This window comes from Melanostigma gelatinosum (genome assembly GCF_949748355.1).
Source record: "Melanostigma gelatinosum genome assembly, chromosome: 19".
In the NCBI taxonomy this organism is placed as follows: Eukaryota; Metazoa; Chordata; class Actinopteri; order Perciformes; family Zoarcidae; genus Melanostigma; species Melanostigma gelatinosum.
Genome location: NC_136652.1, coordinates 7971389 through 7988946, shown reverse-complemented (window position 1 = coordinate 7988946; position 17558 = coordinate 7971389). Strand labels below are relative to the sequence as shown.

The window sequence follows — 17558 nt, the reverse complement described above, 5'->3', positions numbered from 1 at the left end:
TATCATAACGCTCACCTCCAAACATATTTATGAACCTGCTCAACGCGTGCATGCATATGTATTTTCTGTCCTCGTCAGACCCTGCGGGAGGAGAAGTCGTCCCACGAGAAGGAGGTGAACAACATGCGAGGTCGATCCGAAGAGGAGGCCGGCCAGATGAAGGAGAGCCAGGCCCGAGTCCTGGAGGAAGTCGCCAAGAAACACAGAGTGACCCAGGAGAACGCTCTCTACAACGCGGAGAAGGAAAAGAACCGCATGCTGGCTGTGAGTACGCACGTACGCATATATATATTCGTGGATATATATATATCCAAGGCCAGACCGATACCCTGTTGTCTGTGTTGTACGTGAATGTGATGGAGGCGCTTCCGGACGATGCTGCCATTGATTAAACCTCCCTCATTCCCACACACACACACACACACACACACACACACGCTATCGGAAATGGAAGAATGCTGGATAATAATATGTTCGGCAGAGGGGTGCATCAGATGGCGAGCTCGCCGGGCACGACGAACAGGAATCCACCAGATTCATTTTCAGAACGCCGCGTCTTTGTGTAATCAGCGTTTATTGCTCAAAGCCGGAGGAAAACCAACAGCTGTATGTTTTAATTGATCCTGCATCATCAAGCTTCGGGCTCGTCTCAAACCACACAGATCCTGTCTTTGAGAAGCTTGTTTCTCCCTCAGTGTGGAAGAAGTATCGCTCTCTGTATGGAGACCAAGGGTAGATAGTAACAAAGTACATTTAGTACAGTACTTCTGTAGGTAAGGGTCTGCAGCTTTATGCTTTTACTTCACCCGACAGTTATCTGATTGTTGTAGTCACTTGCTTCTGTACATCAAATCATGCGATGAGCTTATTAAGCTTGATGTCTTGGTATTGATCTAACTAACCAACAATACATCAAGTGATGACTGTTAACGTCACCTCGGCTGCCTACAGTAGTGACACATTGATAAGCCCCGTTTATAATTTCACAATTTCCACTCTTCCTTTTGCCCAATTTGAAATTGAAGAGCGGGACATTCAGGAATGACTCAACTCAACTCGCTCTCTCTCTCGCTCTCTCTCTCTCTCTCTCTCTCTCTCTCGCTCTCTCTCTCGCTCTCTCTCTCTCTCTCTCTCTCTCTCTCTCTTGCGCTCTCTCTCTCTCGCTCTCTCTCTCTCTCTCTCTCTCTCTCGCTCTCTCTCTCTCTCTCTCTCTCTCTCTCTCTCTCTCTCGCTCTCTCTCTCTCTCTCTCTCTCGCTCTCGCTCTCGCTCTCTCTCTCTCTCTCTCTCTCTCTCTCTCTCTCTCTCTCTCGCTCTCGCTCTCGCTCTCGCTCTCTCTCTCTCTCTGTCTCTGTCTCTCTCTCTCTCTCTCTCTTGCTCTCTCTCTCTCTCTCTCTCTCTCTCTCTCTCTCTCGATGCATTTCGAATTTGTCTCCTGCCAAAAGACTTGGACCTGTCACACCACTTCAGTCTGTTGATGTTACACAATATTTGTTAATGAATGAGTGGTGATTACGGATGACAGACATCCCGCGGCGTCTGCATATGTTTTAGTTTGATCAACACCAAACCACTGACCATAGTCGTGTGTGTGTGTGTGTGTGTGTGTATGGAAGGAGGTACACTGACCATTACACTGGCCATAAATACAGTGTATATCCATTACTGTTTGTTCGGTTGTTTCATGGGGAGACGGCAGCTCTCATTTACCTCCCCACAGACGCTCTGCTGGTCACAAGCCTGCTCCTCTAACCTCTGAGCTAACTTCACATTGTTCACTGACTGTGCCGTCTGTTACAAGAACTGAAAAAAAAAAAAAACCTTGGGACTCAACTTGAATTGTACATTTCTCAAGTCTCACGAAGGTCTACATATTGTTCCAGAAGCTTCTCTGTCGTGATATGAATACAGATATTAAAGGAACTAGTTAATTCCAGGCATTGAAATGCAGATCATTTCCTCATTTTCTTTTGTTTTTTGAAACGTTTTTTACTTTTTCAGTTGGTAGACTTGACTGTAAATGTTGATGTGCAAAGACATTGAGACTAACATTTTAGCCTTTTCTCTCTTTTTAAGGTCAGATTGTAGAAATGAATAAAAGCAAAACTGAATATTACATCAGCTAAAGGTGATAACAGTGGTAGAAAACATCAATAAACATCATTATGGACAGTGACTATACTGTTTGTGTACTATCGACATCATCAGACTCAAACACAATATAAATTCGATATAGTGCTCAACTCCCGAGGCTCTCTATGGTCCCAGAAAGGTTCTCCATTGAATGGCGTTAAGGAGAACAGAAAATGAAGAATGTAATTATCAATGCAAAAATGTTATAAAATGTCTGAAAAACACTTCCTCTACAGCTTTATCTAAGCCTTCCTGTGGGCTCATACAAACACAACTATTTGTTTTGAGCGGGCATGCTCTCGTTAGGCCTCCGCAGAAGTGTTTTTGCAGTGGTATGCTTCAGTTTTTCATTTTCCGCTCTCCTTAACGTCACTCTATAGAAGACTTTTTCTGGGACTAAAGAGAGCCTGGGGAGGCGAGTACTATGTACAATTTATATAGTTTTTGGGCGAAGTACTTCTTTAAGAGGGGTGACATGGGAGCTATGTCAGAAATGTGGTCGCGGTGATATCCAATGGACAAGATTATTATTTGAGTTTATTTCTGCTAAACTAGGAAGAACGACAGTTTCAAGGGACCATTTTTCAGGGGAAGGCTTGGATTTAATGACCGGACCAACAGAATCTATTAGATTTAAAAGGCCCCTCTGGGTATTTTTAAAGAAGACATCATGTGGACCCAAGAAGTTCTTTTGCCTTTGAGCTCTATCCGGCTATGTGCTTCATAAAACTATAGCAGGGATCGATATAGCATCTGTTTTACCTTTTTCTTCAAAAATAGCAAAAATATTTCAAAGTGGTTGCTGTTAAAATATATGTAGAAAAAGTCGGTGAAGCTGATGCTTATAATTGCACATGCCTGCATCCTCTGATATGGTGTCAACACGAGCAAAAAACGTGGTTTCAAAGGTATGACTCAGCGAATAAGCAGCCCCCTTAAAATGATGAATAAAAGTTTGGTATTTGCAATTTCTCTGCAGAGGGCGATATAAAAAAGAAAACATCACACGTGGAGCAAGTGGAGGGGCTCAGATACCTGCAAAAAAAATGTGCAATTTGATTAGGTTATCTGTAGACTAAAAAACATCAAAAAGGGGCTTTAACAGTGACTAAGAAGCTGGCAAAGGAGGAAAGGCAGCCTACTGACGTGGGAGCACGTTTATATTCATCACTCATAAATGTGATCTGCAACACATCTGAGCTCACATAACCTGGGCTGGTTGAGAAACCTGCAGGAGCTTCTGTCAGTGATATAATATAACAAAAGAGATTTAAAAAAAAAGAGACGAATAGTAATACGTTCTCAATGAAAAGTGGAGAGACGTGGCAGCTGGAATCCACATGTGTACACTCTACTCAGCGCGCCCGATGACTCACGCAGGTGACAGGAAGCTCTCACGTGCTATTTTTGGGGCGTTGCTAAATCTGCTACTCTCCCTTGTCACATGCAAAGGCACACAGCTGCTTTAATGTGCGACAAACAGTCGAGTACGAATTAGATCCACACACTACCTACGTGCGCCAGGAAGCGTGCCAAATGCACGGTAAAAAAAAAGTGGGTTCATTTTCTGTTCTTTGAAAATGTGTGCAAGATGTTGAACTTTTCTGTGCTGTAAGGACATTTTTACACCATATATTTTGTCACTTTTTTTGCAGTTAATAAAGGAACAGTGACTATGTGACTAATTAAGGTGCGCTTTAAGATCTTTCGAACGCATCAGGAAGTGAAGGCTCAGAAAAGGTGTGGGAGTTTTGACATTTTAATGGGTGTACGGCCCTGAGATTTAAATTCATGGTCCTGCTTGTACGCTAATGACACTCACTTCGTGTAAATCTGCACGTGGAGAATATAAAGTGGGTAAGGTGATTGAAATTGGGACAAAATTGGAACGATAAAATACATTAATGTGAGCTTGTGAGCTGAGGGATTTGAATTTGGCAGCCAACTGATACGAGTGTATGTGTGTTTGTTTCTAAAACTTTCAGCATAAATATTTCAACGCTACTGAGCACAGTGTGTGGTGACCTTAACAGGGCTGAAGCTCACACATACAGTACACACCCACTTCTTCGATGGCGCTTTTACGCTGCTTGTCTATACTGCATATTCTATGTTGTGTATTTGTACTCCTTGGGAAGAAGGTGAGAGTTTCTGTTTGGGCACCAGTGAGGTTTATTCCTTCTTTAGCTGAAGGGAGGTCAGCAAAAGCAGATTCATGAGCCGTTGTGATTTTTCTCCTTCGAGGTACTTCAGAGAAAACAGCTGATTCATATTATCATGTTGAGCTTGAACATTTTAACCGTGTTTTTTAAGGTGTTAAATTTGCTACTCGAGCATTATGACTATTTGCTATGTAGAGATAAAGTGGAGTCATGTGTCAGCACGTTGTTAGCACTGTTAGCACTGTTAGCACTGTTAGCACTGTTAGCACTGTTAGCACTGTTAGCACTGTTAGCACTGTTAGCACTGTTAGCTGTGGCTCAGCCGTCGCCATGTTGAGAGCCATTGAGAAGCAATAGAAATGCTCCGAAGCGCGTCTATAGCACCTCTAACATGAACCACACAAACTAGAAAATGCACAAGGCCACCTGTGGAGATGCCAGAAACCGTTTTACACTGTAGCGCATGATTCAAATAACATAATCTACAGTTGTTGGTACACTTTCAGAGAGGTTTGTAGTTCTTTATGTTGAGTCCAAATGTATCTTCAGTTGCTTCACAGCCAAAAGATTTTCAACATTACATTTGTTGCATTTTTTATAGTTATATTCTATTGCATTACAACAGACTGATTTGTTATCTTCATTACAATTTCATATTTCTCAATTTGTGCCTTTCCTTCGCTGGCTCCCTTCACTTTCATTTGCGAACGAATGCTTTGTGCCGTAATCAACATTGACGTTGTCGACAATTGTGTCATTGATTCTTCGCTGCTGTTGGAAAACCCCGTCACCGACTGCAGTTGCCTTGAACACACCCCCGACTCTCATTAATGAGGAGAAATGTTATGCAATGTCTTTTATAATATATATGGCAAGTTGTTGGGGACGTGCTGAACATTTGGTAGGCGATGGCACACGTCGGAGATCCTGTCACAAATGTCAAAAGCTGCTCCTGTGGTCAATGGTAAAGGTCGAGCTAGGACTCACTTTGCGGCTTCATGTAGGGTCGGGCCGGGATTCTTTGGGCCGGTTTCAACAAAACAACCTGCATCACTCTGTCTGCTGCTCCTCAAAAAACATACACTCGCTCCCCTTTGCTCAAATTACCAAGTACCCTTTTTCCAGCATCACGACGGCTCTTGTATCTGATGAGAGATGGTGAAATTCCCCCCACGAGGATTACAAACCGGGCCCTGGTACTCTCTTAATGAGCCTGAAGTCCACCTGTTCCGAACCATAGCCTATACCACTAATTTGCAGTCGAGGCTTGCGGCTCCACCAGCCTGAAATAGCCTTGTGATGATCTCCACGGGGTCATTTATTCCCCACACGGCCATGTGGAGGCAAGTGATCAAATATTCTCTCGCATCAAAGTTGCATAATGAGGACGTGTTTTAAATGCTATTCCACAGTAGACCCGATCAGAGCGGACAGCTACGTTAAGAGGAGCGCGTTATGCATTTCCGTAATCATCAGATATGCATTCCATATGCAGACTTTCAGGCCCTGTGCAATTTCCGTCGTCTCTTGTTCCGCACCGTGTTCTGATGTGCACATTAATTCCCCATTGTTCACTTCTGTTTCATGATTATGCTGCCGGTGTTGGTGCAGAAATGTCCACATTGAATGAGTGGCAGGGAGGAGGCAGAATTCATTCCCTTCTCATTCCCTCGCTCCGGTTTGATATATGTTTTATTCTGCAAAATCATTGTGGCAGACACATGAGATGAAATGCCTCTTCATCCCTCCATTTGACTCTCGTTTCATCACGTCTAGTTAATCACCTTTACTTTCATCACCTCTATTCTTTTCATCGCTTTAAATTAAGTGAGAGTTGTCTGTGAGGAGGCTGGCGTTTGGAATTTAAATGAATAGTCTGCAGCGCCTCCATATCGAGCGGCGAGGTATGACAGGAATCCTGATGTGTCTTATTAGATTCCTCCCCATCTGTTTGTCTGAATGGACCAATGCACTCGATACGATCAGACTGTTGGAAGTCACCTTACGTATCAATCGAGATTTCCACAGATTGGAATTTTGAGATAATGACTAAAGTAGGTTGGATTCATTGATTCGTTCTATTTCATGGCTGTGATTTTGGTGTCTGAGGTGGTGCATTGAAATGATATTATTTGTAAGTTAAAACAGTGTCAGGGCTTCACTATCGTAGAGCTTCATCCGCACAATTCACCCTTTCTGGTGTTTAGAATGAGCACTGGTCGGAAATCGTGTCGGAAATGACCAAGGATTTGAAGCTGATGAAGACATTTTGTAGCATTAATATCATCCCAGTCCTCAGCTATAACCATAAACAAAATGACTGGCTTGTTTCAGTTTCAACAGCTTTTCACTTCGATAGTTCTGTCATGCTTTCCTTACTTACTTATCGTCAAAAAATGCAGGACAAAGTGTTTAAAGCATGCATTTATTAATATTTGTACCCAAACAATGGATTAAATGAGCTTGTTTAATATGAGGGGTCGCTTTTAGTAACAAACCGACAGATGATTATCACCCACCGCTAATGTTCCCTTCACCTCTATGAAGCATTGTAGCGTCTCTCAGCTTATTGTTTCGGTTTCATGGCCAATAACTTCACTGTTGTGGTTGACTCTCACCGCTCTCATTAGCTGCTTCCAACAACAAAAAAGCCCTCTGATAATCTGACAGTATGCTACCTGCCATTTACCACACAACAGACAAGCAGTGATAGCAACTAGCATTGAGCAAGCTACAGAGACAGAGCTGGAAGGAGGATGGACATTGGACCTACAGTCATCAGGTGGATAGAGACACAACTCAAAATGAATGCTAATGTTTCTCTGTTTCTGCCCAATTGTCTGCTTACACATTAGCCATAGCAAATTATTGAAGCCTCGAGTTCGGTGTTTTGGCCTTCGCCATCTTGGTTTGTGAACCAGAACTCACCAGATTTGGACTCGATGGTGGATCTGGGGAACTGCGAGGTGTGGCGGAGCCAGGTACCATAATTCACTAAATGAACATCATGTTGTATTGAAGAAGACTTGAAACTAGCGATTGAGACCATACACTGATCTTTACAATTTTTACTGAAGGAATAAGTCAAGTGAGAAGTAGGGTCATTTTCTCATAGAACTCTATACAATCCGACTACTTTTTGCAAACCGGTTGGAGTTGCCCCCGACTGGCTTTTACAAAGAATGCAAGTTTATGGCACTTCTGCATTGGCTTCCCTTGGCAGACCCGGAGGTTTCCCCTTGGTTACCTTAGATCATGTAGAAATAGAAGAACGTTTGAAGTTGGTTATCCTGTTTCTCTCTGAAACTATTTCACCATTGGATCCACGAGCAAGGAATAGTGTGAAGGAAAGCCTTAGTGAGGCCATGAGGGAGAGAAAGCCTTTAGGCGAACAGCAGATCGGACAGATCTTGATGTAGCTTGAGACTTCATCGTAGCCCGGAGGTGGGCAGGTACTGGCCCCATTCTTGTTTTTTCACGGTTGCATAAGGGTGTTGAAACTATTGCAAGCAACGACAGGGTTGGACAAAAGTTGACATTTTACAAACTGGATAATTTTGAGGCCAATCTGTGATTCTTTGTACCAAATCATAGCAAACTGTTTAATGTGTGCATATTTGTGTCAGTCAGTATTCACAGTTGCAACAGAGAAACGTCCTCCAGTCTGCGGCTGATGAAATACAAGATGTCATTACACATGGATTACTGTGATTTTTCACTCTTTCTTCCATTCAGATGAATTTCTAAGAAGGTCCATTCATTCTTATGGAACACAGTCGTCGATACAATCAACGTTTTTTTTTACAAACTCTGTCCTCCTGTGTAATGAATGATGGTGGCAAATGTCATTTGACATTACAGCAATTTCCCTCGACTCTAATTGTCCTTGGAAAGCAGCAATCATTGCACGCTACAACAGAAATCAGACGGCATAATAAGCTTCATTATGGCACGCTAGAGCTCTCTGTCTCTCGTCTCTGTCAAGGACAATGAAGTAGTTCCACGTATTTTTAGAAAGTTTGCGTGGATGAATTCAGTGAATGGGATGTCAAACACAGTGGGAGCGAGGGAGGCATCTATTTTTGATTTTGGATCTGCAACACAACCGAGGGAACTCGACACATACATGAAGGATTTGAGTTGTGTTGTGAGTTGTGATTGTTTTCAGTGCGTCAGCCTGAGCCTCCAGCACATCCACCTCCTGCTTTTAGCCATGCTAAATTCTTGGTAGATGCAAAAATGCCAGCAATGGTATTAAAATCCGATAAAAGCTGCACAACTTGTCTCACGTCCGCACGTGACTTCTTGGTTTAGTCGCAGAGACTTTTCTCTTCAAGCGTGATATTTGTCTCCAACCTTCTTGCAGTGGGAGTCATTAATTAAACACTGTCCATGACATATGGCTGCAGGTGAGCTCCCCCGAGGAGCGCTCCCTTTAAGTCTAAAATAAGGGTGCGTTTTGAATGAGCACCGCACAAGTATTTTACAAATGCAAACCTGCTTTTGTCCTCGCGTCAATCACTTTCTTTTTTAGCTTTGATCCTTCTTCTGAATGCCGAGTTTCTATTATCTTGAGCGTCCACTCCAGAAACCTTTCTTGAACACTTCGTCTTCCGCTTTACTCCTAGCTGTTCCTTCGCTATGGTCTCTCCCCAACTTCCAGCCCCCTTTAGCTGCTTGACATAAAGCCCATCACTTCCGGGGGAGCCAGCCCAGGGATGTTTCCACAGACGCCACAACTCAAACAAGAGAGCTTTCCCTGGCGACAATAGGCTCAATCAGCACTGTGTGAACTCAATTTGCAAGGGCTTGAATGTGACGGATGACCATTTGTATGTAAAAGTCTCACATTCTAGCTTTAAGTTCCTCGGTGATGCTCCTTTGCTTTTGTCGCTAGCTTACTTTGACAGATGTGCGTGTGTGATTGGGTTCCTCAGGAGCTGGAGCAGCAGTTCGAGAGGGAGCGCCTCTCGCTGGAGGAGCAGAAGACGACTCTCAGGCAGCAGCTGGACGAGCTGAGCGATGAGCTGAACTCCAAACTCACCGCAGCCAGCGAAGAGGTAGAACATCTGGAACCTTACATTTTACCTGCTTATTGTGCTGTGAAATAACAACTGCAATTGCAGACCATGTGATCAGCTTCTAAATGGCGAGTTTGTTCTGTAAACATTGATTGTCATAAATTTCTCATTCAGTACTCACTTAACTTCTTCTCGGTATTGTGACCTCCAAACGTTAGGGACACTGGAGTCTGAATCCTTAATAATGTGCGTGACTTGAATAATACATAAATGATAAACAGTATTTACCATTTAGGAGACGTAAACTGTGTTTTCAAGTCATTTTGCCAGCTGAACAATGAGGCAGGGTCCCTTCAAAATGTGAAGCTCCCATCTTTCTCAAAGGACCCATGTGAAGAAATACACCGTATAAACCCAAATGTAGCCCAAGAGTTATAGCTTTTTAACTCGAGCTATGTACTCAACCTGAATGTTTGTTAGTTTTCTGATTATATTACGGACCACCGAGAGTTGTTCGTGCCGTTAACTAGTAATACTTGTCTTTTCTTTATGTAAGTTAATCTCTGGAATCTAGAGTTTGAAAGCTTGCTTCCATGGTTTGCCAATTTGTTTTCATATCTGGCAACCCGGCCTTTCCGGCTAGACAGTACTTTAACTCAGCATCGATGACATATGGTCATTTTATGATTTAATAAAGTAAATATATGACGTATTGCTCCTTTAATTGTGGTGCATGTTTGTTAAAACACAGAGAGAGCGAATGTTCGTTGTTGGTCCCTGGTCTTTGAAAGCTTTGTTTTCCGGTGAGCGAACCCGCTGCCACTCCTTATAGCTGTTGTTTGTGCACTCTAAGTCGAGGTAAATTAAGATCTGATGAATTGCAAAACTATGTTGCCACGTTGGCAAAACGTATATGGGCCTCGCTCACTTAAAAATCTGTCGTAGAAATAGTTATTGAGTGCATTTTTGATGGAAATTCCACCTCGCTGAGCATGAAATGCTGATGTAGTTTCAAGGTTGCTGCCACACTGAGATACAGCCCGGAGCTCAATCGAGTAGAGGGTGTGAATATAGTTAATTCTCTCTGCCCGTCTCTCGTCTCCCCGCAGGTGATCCGGCTGCAGAAGGGGGTGCAGCAGGGGGAACAGGACATCGGGAAAGCTGAGGGACGGATCTCCACACTGAAGGAGGCGCAGGACAAACTGCTGGAGGAGCTGGACGCCACCAGGGCCCGACTGAGGGAGACCAGCAACCTGCTGACTGCACTGCAGGTCAGCACAAACCAACGCTGACACAGCTGTTTTTTCTGTACTTATGAGGACTCTTAACGTTGATTTGAGCTGACCCAGCTTTCAAGTGAAGTGAAGTGAGGAGGAGAAAAAAAGTCCTCACTTCCTAAAAATGTCCTCACAAGGTGCAAAACTCACACTTGTCCAAAGATAGGACAGGTACACACACACAGTATTTGGACTGATTCCATCCACAATATGAACTCAATATAACTCATACCGTGTCTTGTGTTTTTCACAATGTAGTTTTATGCTTAATTGAATTAATTGACATTTAAAAAAATATCATGATCTTTTATTCTAATAATTTATAACTTATTTGGTCTTTAAAATGGTCAAAGGTCCCAGTGCTTGTTCAGTTTGACCAGTAGTACAAAATATTCAATTTTCATGAATTCTTTATGAAACAGAGAAAAGCAACAAACCCGGATGTTTGAACAATTGGCTCTTTTGTTTGATAAATGACATTTAATCAGTTATCAAATGCATTTAATACATTTTTTGGTTTATCAACGCTTCAATTCATCTTCAAATCATTTCAGTCCTACAATGTAGATTTGCAGAGTGGGTTTTTTGAAGGACTTGTGACCTGTTTTTGGATTGACACTGCCAACAGCAACATTTTGTGTTGACTGTTCGCAGCGTTACTCCAAAAGGCGTTAACCTTTTTTCACGCTTCAGAAAATCGAAAAGTTTTCAGAGTTGCCTAAAGAACTGGATTCTTGTCAGAACGGAAAAACCTCTGAGCAACGTTCAGACTACGCTGGCACATCAACCAAGGTCTGTGTGTCTGTCCGTCCGTCCGGCTGTCTGAGTTTGACGAGCGTCTGTCTGTTTGTTTCACAGGGAGAGTTGGAAATCCAAAAGCGTCACCATGAAGCCAAACTGATCACCACCAAAGAAGAAGAAAAACTTAAGATGGACAAGATGGCTCTGGAGCTGGAGCTCAAATGGACCGAAACACTCAGGTAGGTGTGTGTGAGTGTGTGTGTGTGTGTGTGTGTGTGTGTGTGTATCTGACAGCCTTTATGTCGTCTTTTACCAAAGAGAGACCATGAAATAAAAAATGGATGGGAAAAGGAAGTTTCTCTTCCTCTATTTTGTTTTTCACAGTTAATAGAACACACACACACACACACACACACACTAACAGGTCATCCGGCTCGCAACATTGACCGTGACAGAGAATTATCCTTGAAGGGCTCTGCAGCTCCTCAAAGTCTCTCTTGACCTCCACAGACCTTTTGAAATGTTATTGTTCAAAAACAAAGCATGAAATTGACTTTTCTTTATGTCTGGTGTACTCTTCACACAGTGATGTCTGCAGCCTCGAAATAACTCGATGGTGAAAGCCTTTTCACTTGTCTTTTTTTCATGCTAAAGCGACAAGACTAAATCGTGCTAAATGCCTGAATACTGTTCCATTTCATTTATAATGTTGAAGAAGCGCCCTGGGGAGGGGGACATGTGGAATACCCTGCTGCCTCTGTGATCCGGCCTTGGCTAAGTTGAAAAGATGATGGCTGGAGGGTTGGTAATGTATTTAGAGACATTTTTTGTTTTATTTGTTGAAATTCTTTTGGAGTTTTGCAACACTGGGCTTATTCAGTTAGATGGTTTTGAAAATACGCTTTAGGTTCATATGCATAATCACACGCAGAAATTCACACCTTAAATGAGCCGGTGTGCGCTATATCTCAGAGGACAGGTCGTAGAATCCAGCCAATTATCCCACATTTCATCAGGATATATCTTCCATCTTTAAAAGTGTGTCCATCCACTCCTTCCTTCCTTTACCTCTCTCCATCTGTCCTGATCTCCTTCCTGCTGTGCTATAGAACAACGCTTATTAGAAAGACCAGAGCTCTTTGATGCCCAAAGGGTGTGTGTGTGTGTGCGTGTCTGTGTGTGTGTGTGTGTGCGTGCGTGTCTGTGTGTGTGCGTGTGTGTGCGTGTGTGCATCAACGTCTGTGACTGCATGCTTTATACAAAATGAGGACACGAATGATGACACGTGCTGCATGATGAATGTGACCGTCTCAAATGTGACTGCACCACGCTGTGTGTGTGTGTAAGTGTGATTGTGTTTGTGTGTGTGTGCGCGCCTGTGTGTCTGTGAGAGAGCCCGCCCTCAGTTTGACACTCTCTGGCTCTCAAAGTGACTGAAAAAGCGTGTTTGCCTCGATACTCCATTTAACAGCTGCCATTTCAACTCCCACACAGCGATTATATGACAGCACACACAGAGATGAATGCAGAAAGCTGTTAGCAGCAGCGTTAAAGAGTGATGCAGTGTTGAGGTGTGATAAAGGACCATTTATTGTTCTCTTGAATTGAACGTGGAGCTCTCTGAAGCACCTTTACCTCCGTTGCAAAGTTCTGTTTGCAGTTTGTTTGACTCTCTTTTTTTCCACCAGATATTGTTGTTGTGCTTGAGAGCTGTGATAAAACCTCACGTCGACTAAAACAAGAACCAGCAACAAGGGTGCCAAAGGTGCCTAAAAGAAAGACAAGTTTGGCAGATCAGCGCGTTGACTATGAATCTTAATTACGTCGTGCAACAAAGCATACCATAACATTTTAGATGGATTTCTTGTCTTCCAGGAAGCCAAGGCTTTCGATTTATGCCGACACAGTACAAACATCCGCTTGCAGAGGCTTGTAACGCACTCAAAATACGTACTCCGCCAGGTCTTGCCATCATTTTATGGTAATTCAGCCACGATCACAGAAATTTGAGAAGCTTTCCAAAAGTCAAATTTGCAACTTCAAAAATGACTGTGCAGCCGAGTCCGTATCAAGCCCGGTTAGACGGACCATAAATGAATGCTGCACCAATAGATATTTTTATATTAATAATGTATTAGGGGACTGTGAGTAATGCAAAAAGAGTTGCACTTAGTGATAAGGCCACAGAGAATTATTCTGGAGTTCACCTCAGCTCTACACTGTTTTACATGTTTGGCCCCAGCAGGCAGCAAAGATACAGCTCTGATATACTCACTGAACACTACTTCCCCAGCACTGAATGGTAGACCGACACAGTTAGCGACTAGCTGGTGAAAATAATGGAGCATTTAGTAGCTAAAGAGTCGGATATTTCTCCTACAAGCTGGTGGAAACTAAACCAGACCTTTTAAAGGGACAGGGTGTAGGATTTAGTGGCATCTAGCAGTGTGGTTGCATATTGCAACAAACCGAATACCCCTCGGCTCACTCCACCGGTTTTGCACTCGGAGGCTCACGTTACCACAGCTTTGGGTTCTGTGTCTTGCCCAAGGACACGACATATGGACTGAGAGAGCCGAGGCTCCGCTGATCTTCCACTTGGAAGACGACCCGCTCTTCCTCTCTTTCACTGCTCTGTCTTTTACAGACACGTCACTCACACATGATTATTCTATCACATCGGTTTTTGTTATATTGATTATTCAAGGGTAAAGGCACTGACCGGGATTCTTTTTTTTGCTGGTTTTGTTGCAGTTTTGGTGAATCCCTGTCGATCACAGCATCAGCAAAGTACCTGAAAAAATGAATCCATATGTCTGTGTGTTTTGCTCTGTTGCAGGCAGGAGTGTAAGAAGCTACGCGAGGAGCTGAGAGAGGACCACGAGGAGGACAAGGCCTCAGCGCTGAGTCAGCTGGCACAAAACAAGGAGCAGGAAATGAGCAACGCCAGGGAGAGCTGGCAGAGGAAAGTGGAGGACCTTCTGGAACAGGTAGGACTCCTGCCATGGGATCTGTGGGGTGCAGTATGTGCACGTGTGTTGTTGACCAGCCTTCCTCTAGCTCTTTCTCTGGAATGAAATGAGACCATGTTGAAGCTTTTTTTTTTGTATTTTAGGCCCTTAAAAGTTAAAGGCTTTACAAAATTCTTAAAGTAACAGACAATATAATGTTCAAAATTAAAAATGAAAGTCCCAAAAGAACCAGCAAGGAGAAATGATAACTAGTCCTGGATGTAAAGGATAAGCAGTAGTGGAGGAAGATCTTTCACTTCGTAAAATAAAAAAACACTCGTGTCCTGAATTCAACATGTTACTTTAGTAAAAGTATTAAAGTACCAAAACTTACAGTACTCGTTAAGCAGAATGGCCCATTTCCGATGAATGTATATTACATTATTGGACTATAAATTGTGATGCATTAAGGTGTACGTCACTCTAATGTTGCAGCTGGTAACGGTTGAGCTTTATATACTGCTGAGTAGCTTCCAGTAATCTATAACAATACATCCTGATTTATAAGTTGATTTATATTTTGTATCATCAACCGCGAGTCTTCAAAGTAACTGATGTTATCAAATACATGTAGTGTAGTAAATAGCACAATTCTCTCAAAATTGTACTTCGGTACAGTACTTGAGGTAATCTACTCAGTTACATTCCACCACTGAGGATGAGTGGAGGTGCTGTCATTGACTGGTTGAAGATGGTTTAATGCTCAACTTGGGCTGTGAATACCAGATGCCTGCAGCCTGTACTAAGAAAATCAATAGGGAGCGAGGGAGAGGGTGAGAAAGGCGATCAGAGCAACCGCATCCCTTCAAAGCGCCTGTTGTCTCCTGCAAGGCCAGACTGACTTGTATCTCCCTCGCACCGGTGGACAAACCCACTCACACCTTCATTATTTGATGCTGCTGCGAATTCACCGGAGCGGGCAGCTGCTGCTAATGACCTCCCGCTAATATTAATGAAGCGTGACTAAGCCCTCCCGTGGTCACCGGCGTACACACAGACGCACGTTTCATGCATGCCGCGCTGCTGCCTGTCGCCGCGCTGTCCATCAGCACCCGTCTAGTGATTAATGTGTCCGCTTCACGCCTTGGCAATCAACAGGACCATATTTATTTACTCTGATGTCAAATCAGAGAGGCGGTCGGCCCAGATGCTGTTTGGAAATCAAACAATGTTTTCTGAAGGCCTGTATTTTAACAGAATATTATCTCTGTGCCTGTGATACCCTGGTGCCTGGGCAGATATATCTTTTACTAAATATGTAAAAGATGCTTCACTGTCATTGTAATCTGCACTTTATTTGATGAGGTATAGGGGTGAATGTGTGCACAGGTAGCAATACATTACGCACCTCGAGCTCTGATTTGAAGTTGTATCAGGTAGAGTCACAATACCTTCCTAAGGGTCAGCGGCGAGTTAAAGCGGCACGAAGCAACACTTTTATACAAACACACTGTGGAATGTTAATGGTGGTGTTGTCTACAATGACAGCCCCACAGAGAGTGATCACACGACCCAGCCACATGGCAGGCTATTTGCAAATAGCTGCAGAACATAGAGAAGCATTTAGCTCATTAAAAGACAAATGCTCCCTCGGGACATCATTGAATTTGTATTTGTTGTATCTAACGATAAAGTAAGCAATCTTAAAAAAAATAATAATAATTTTATAAAATTAGACATCCACTGAAAGATACTATATTTTTAGTTTCACAGTTTAGAAACCCTAACATGGTAATTTAAGGTTCAGAATACAGCATATGTAACCACGTTCTTGTGTTAATAAAGCTCTGCAACCCTTATGACACAGCGTATGACTCACGTCTTAGTCATAATACCGTTTCCAAATTTAGCACGCAGCTATTGAGACTGAGTGGCATTTTCGGCTCGCTGAGAATCTCTCTGTGTTGTGCGCAGTAATCCCATGTGTGATGGTCCGCAAGTCTATTCAAAAGATGATGAATTAATTTATTCCAGCTATGTTTCAAAGTGTTGATGAATAAATGATTCAGGGTCCAGCTGGTCTCACCTGTCAGTTTTGCTCCAATGAGTTTAAACAGTCGGTAAAGCGGACATGGTTATCATCCCTGGGTCGTTGTGCATCCTGCCAACAAGTGTTGCTTTTTCTAGACACGGGAGGGCATGTGGGATCTTCACACGGCAGCTGTACGTCATAGGTCCTCCAAATAATGCATGTATTCCTGTTGAGCTTAGTTATCAAATCTGGCGTCACAGTCAAACACAGTGTTGCCAGAGCAAGTTGTACACGGTTACTCTTTTTTATCTCCACATTGGCCCGAACACTCATTCCCATAAGTCGTCGAGACGGACTCATTTGGTGAATCATGCTGCTTCCTCCCAACAACGAATTCTAGTGCTACATTCATTGCTCCACACCATTAGCCAGAGTTCATTATGTACTGCGGTGAACTGCAATTTATTCACAAGAAGTAAGAAACGTTGTTGCTCGAGGCTTTAAAGAATTACAAACGTCTGAATATGGCGATCTTTGTTTAAGCCTGATTGAGTGCCAGCCCTTCTCTGTTATTCTGCTGCACAAAGATGCTGCTCCCGAGAGACGGCCTAAACCTTTGTAATACTTCTCGTTCTTCCTGCACAATCCATTCACTTTCCCTTTTAATAAAAATACTGAATACTGGTCTCCCTCCCGGTCTGACATTTAGTGTTGTGTCTGTTCCTCTCCAGATCTCCCTGTTGAAGCAGAGTCTGGAGATGCAGCTGTCCCAGTCGCAGTCGTCGCTGCAGCAGCTGCAGCACCAGTTCAGCCAGGAGAGAGAGCACCTGAGGATGCAGCTGGACGAGCTGCAGACGGAGCACCAGAGGCGACAGCAGCGTCTGCAGGAGGTCCACTGCTGCTCCATGCAGGACATGGAGCACTCCAGGAAGAGGGACTTAAAGGTAGGAGGGGGCGAACCTGTCCGTCCATTTTGCGGTGGTGTCTGGTAAGAAGAGGGGGGCGACTGCATGGATTCAATTAAAATAATACGCTGGTGGATTAAGTAATTGCTGAATTACTGGAGAGATAAGATGCTTGAAGTGTATCGGTAAATTTGGTCGGTAATTAGAGCCACTTTGTTATATTCCTGTTTTTCCTATTTATTGACTCCATATTCTTGGTTAGATCCCAGGACCCACAGTTTATTTTGACCGCCCAGTCTCACCTGCAGCGAAGTTGCTCACGCAGAATCCCAATTCCA

General features: G+C 43.3%; 1 protein-coding gene across 1 annotated transcript in view; it reads left to right on the top strand.

Moving 5' to 3' along the window:
* Positions 1-17558, top strand: part of fam184ab (family with sequence similarity 184 member Ab) — a gene marked incomplete at both ends in the record, with an annotated part of 117087 nt that overhangs the window by 61216 nt on the left and 38313 nt on the right. The window contains 6 exons of the mRNA XM_079290235.1: positions 79-264; positions 9231-9353; positions 10424-10585; positions 11450-11571; positions 14172-14322; positions 17047-17259. Coding sequence (XP_079146361.1) covers positions 79-264; positions 9231-9353; positions 10424-10585; positions 11450-11571; positions 14172-14322; positions 17047-17259 — 957 coding nt within the window. The remainder of the gene's footprint in view (positions 1-78; positions 265-9230; positions 9354-10423; positions 10586-11449; positions 11572-14171; positions 14323-17046; positions 17260-17558) is intronic.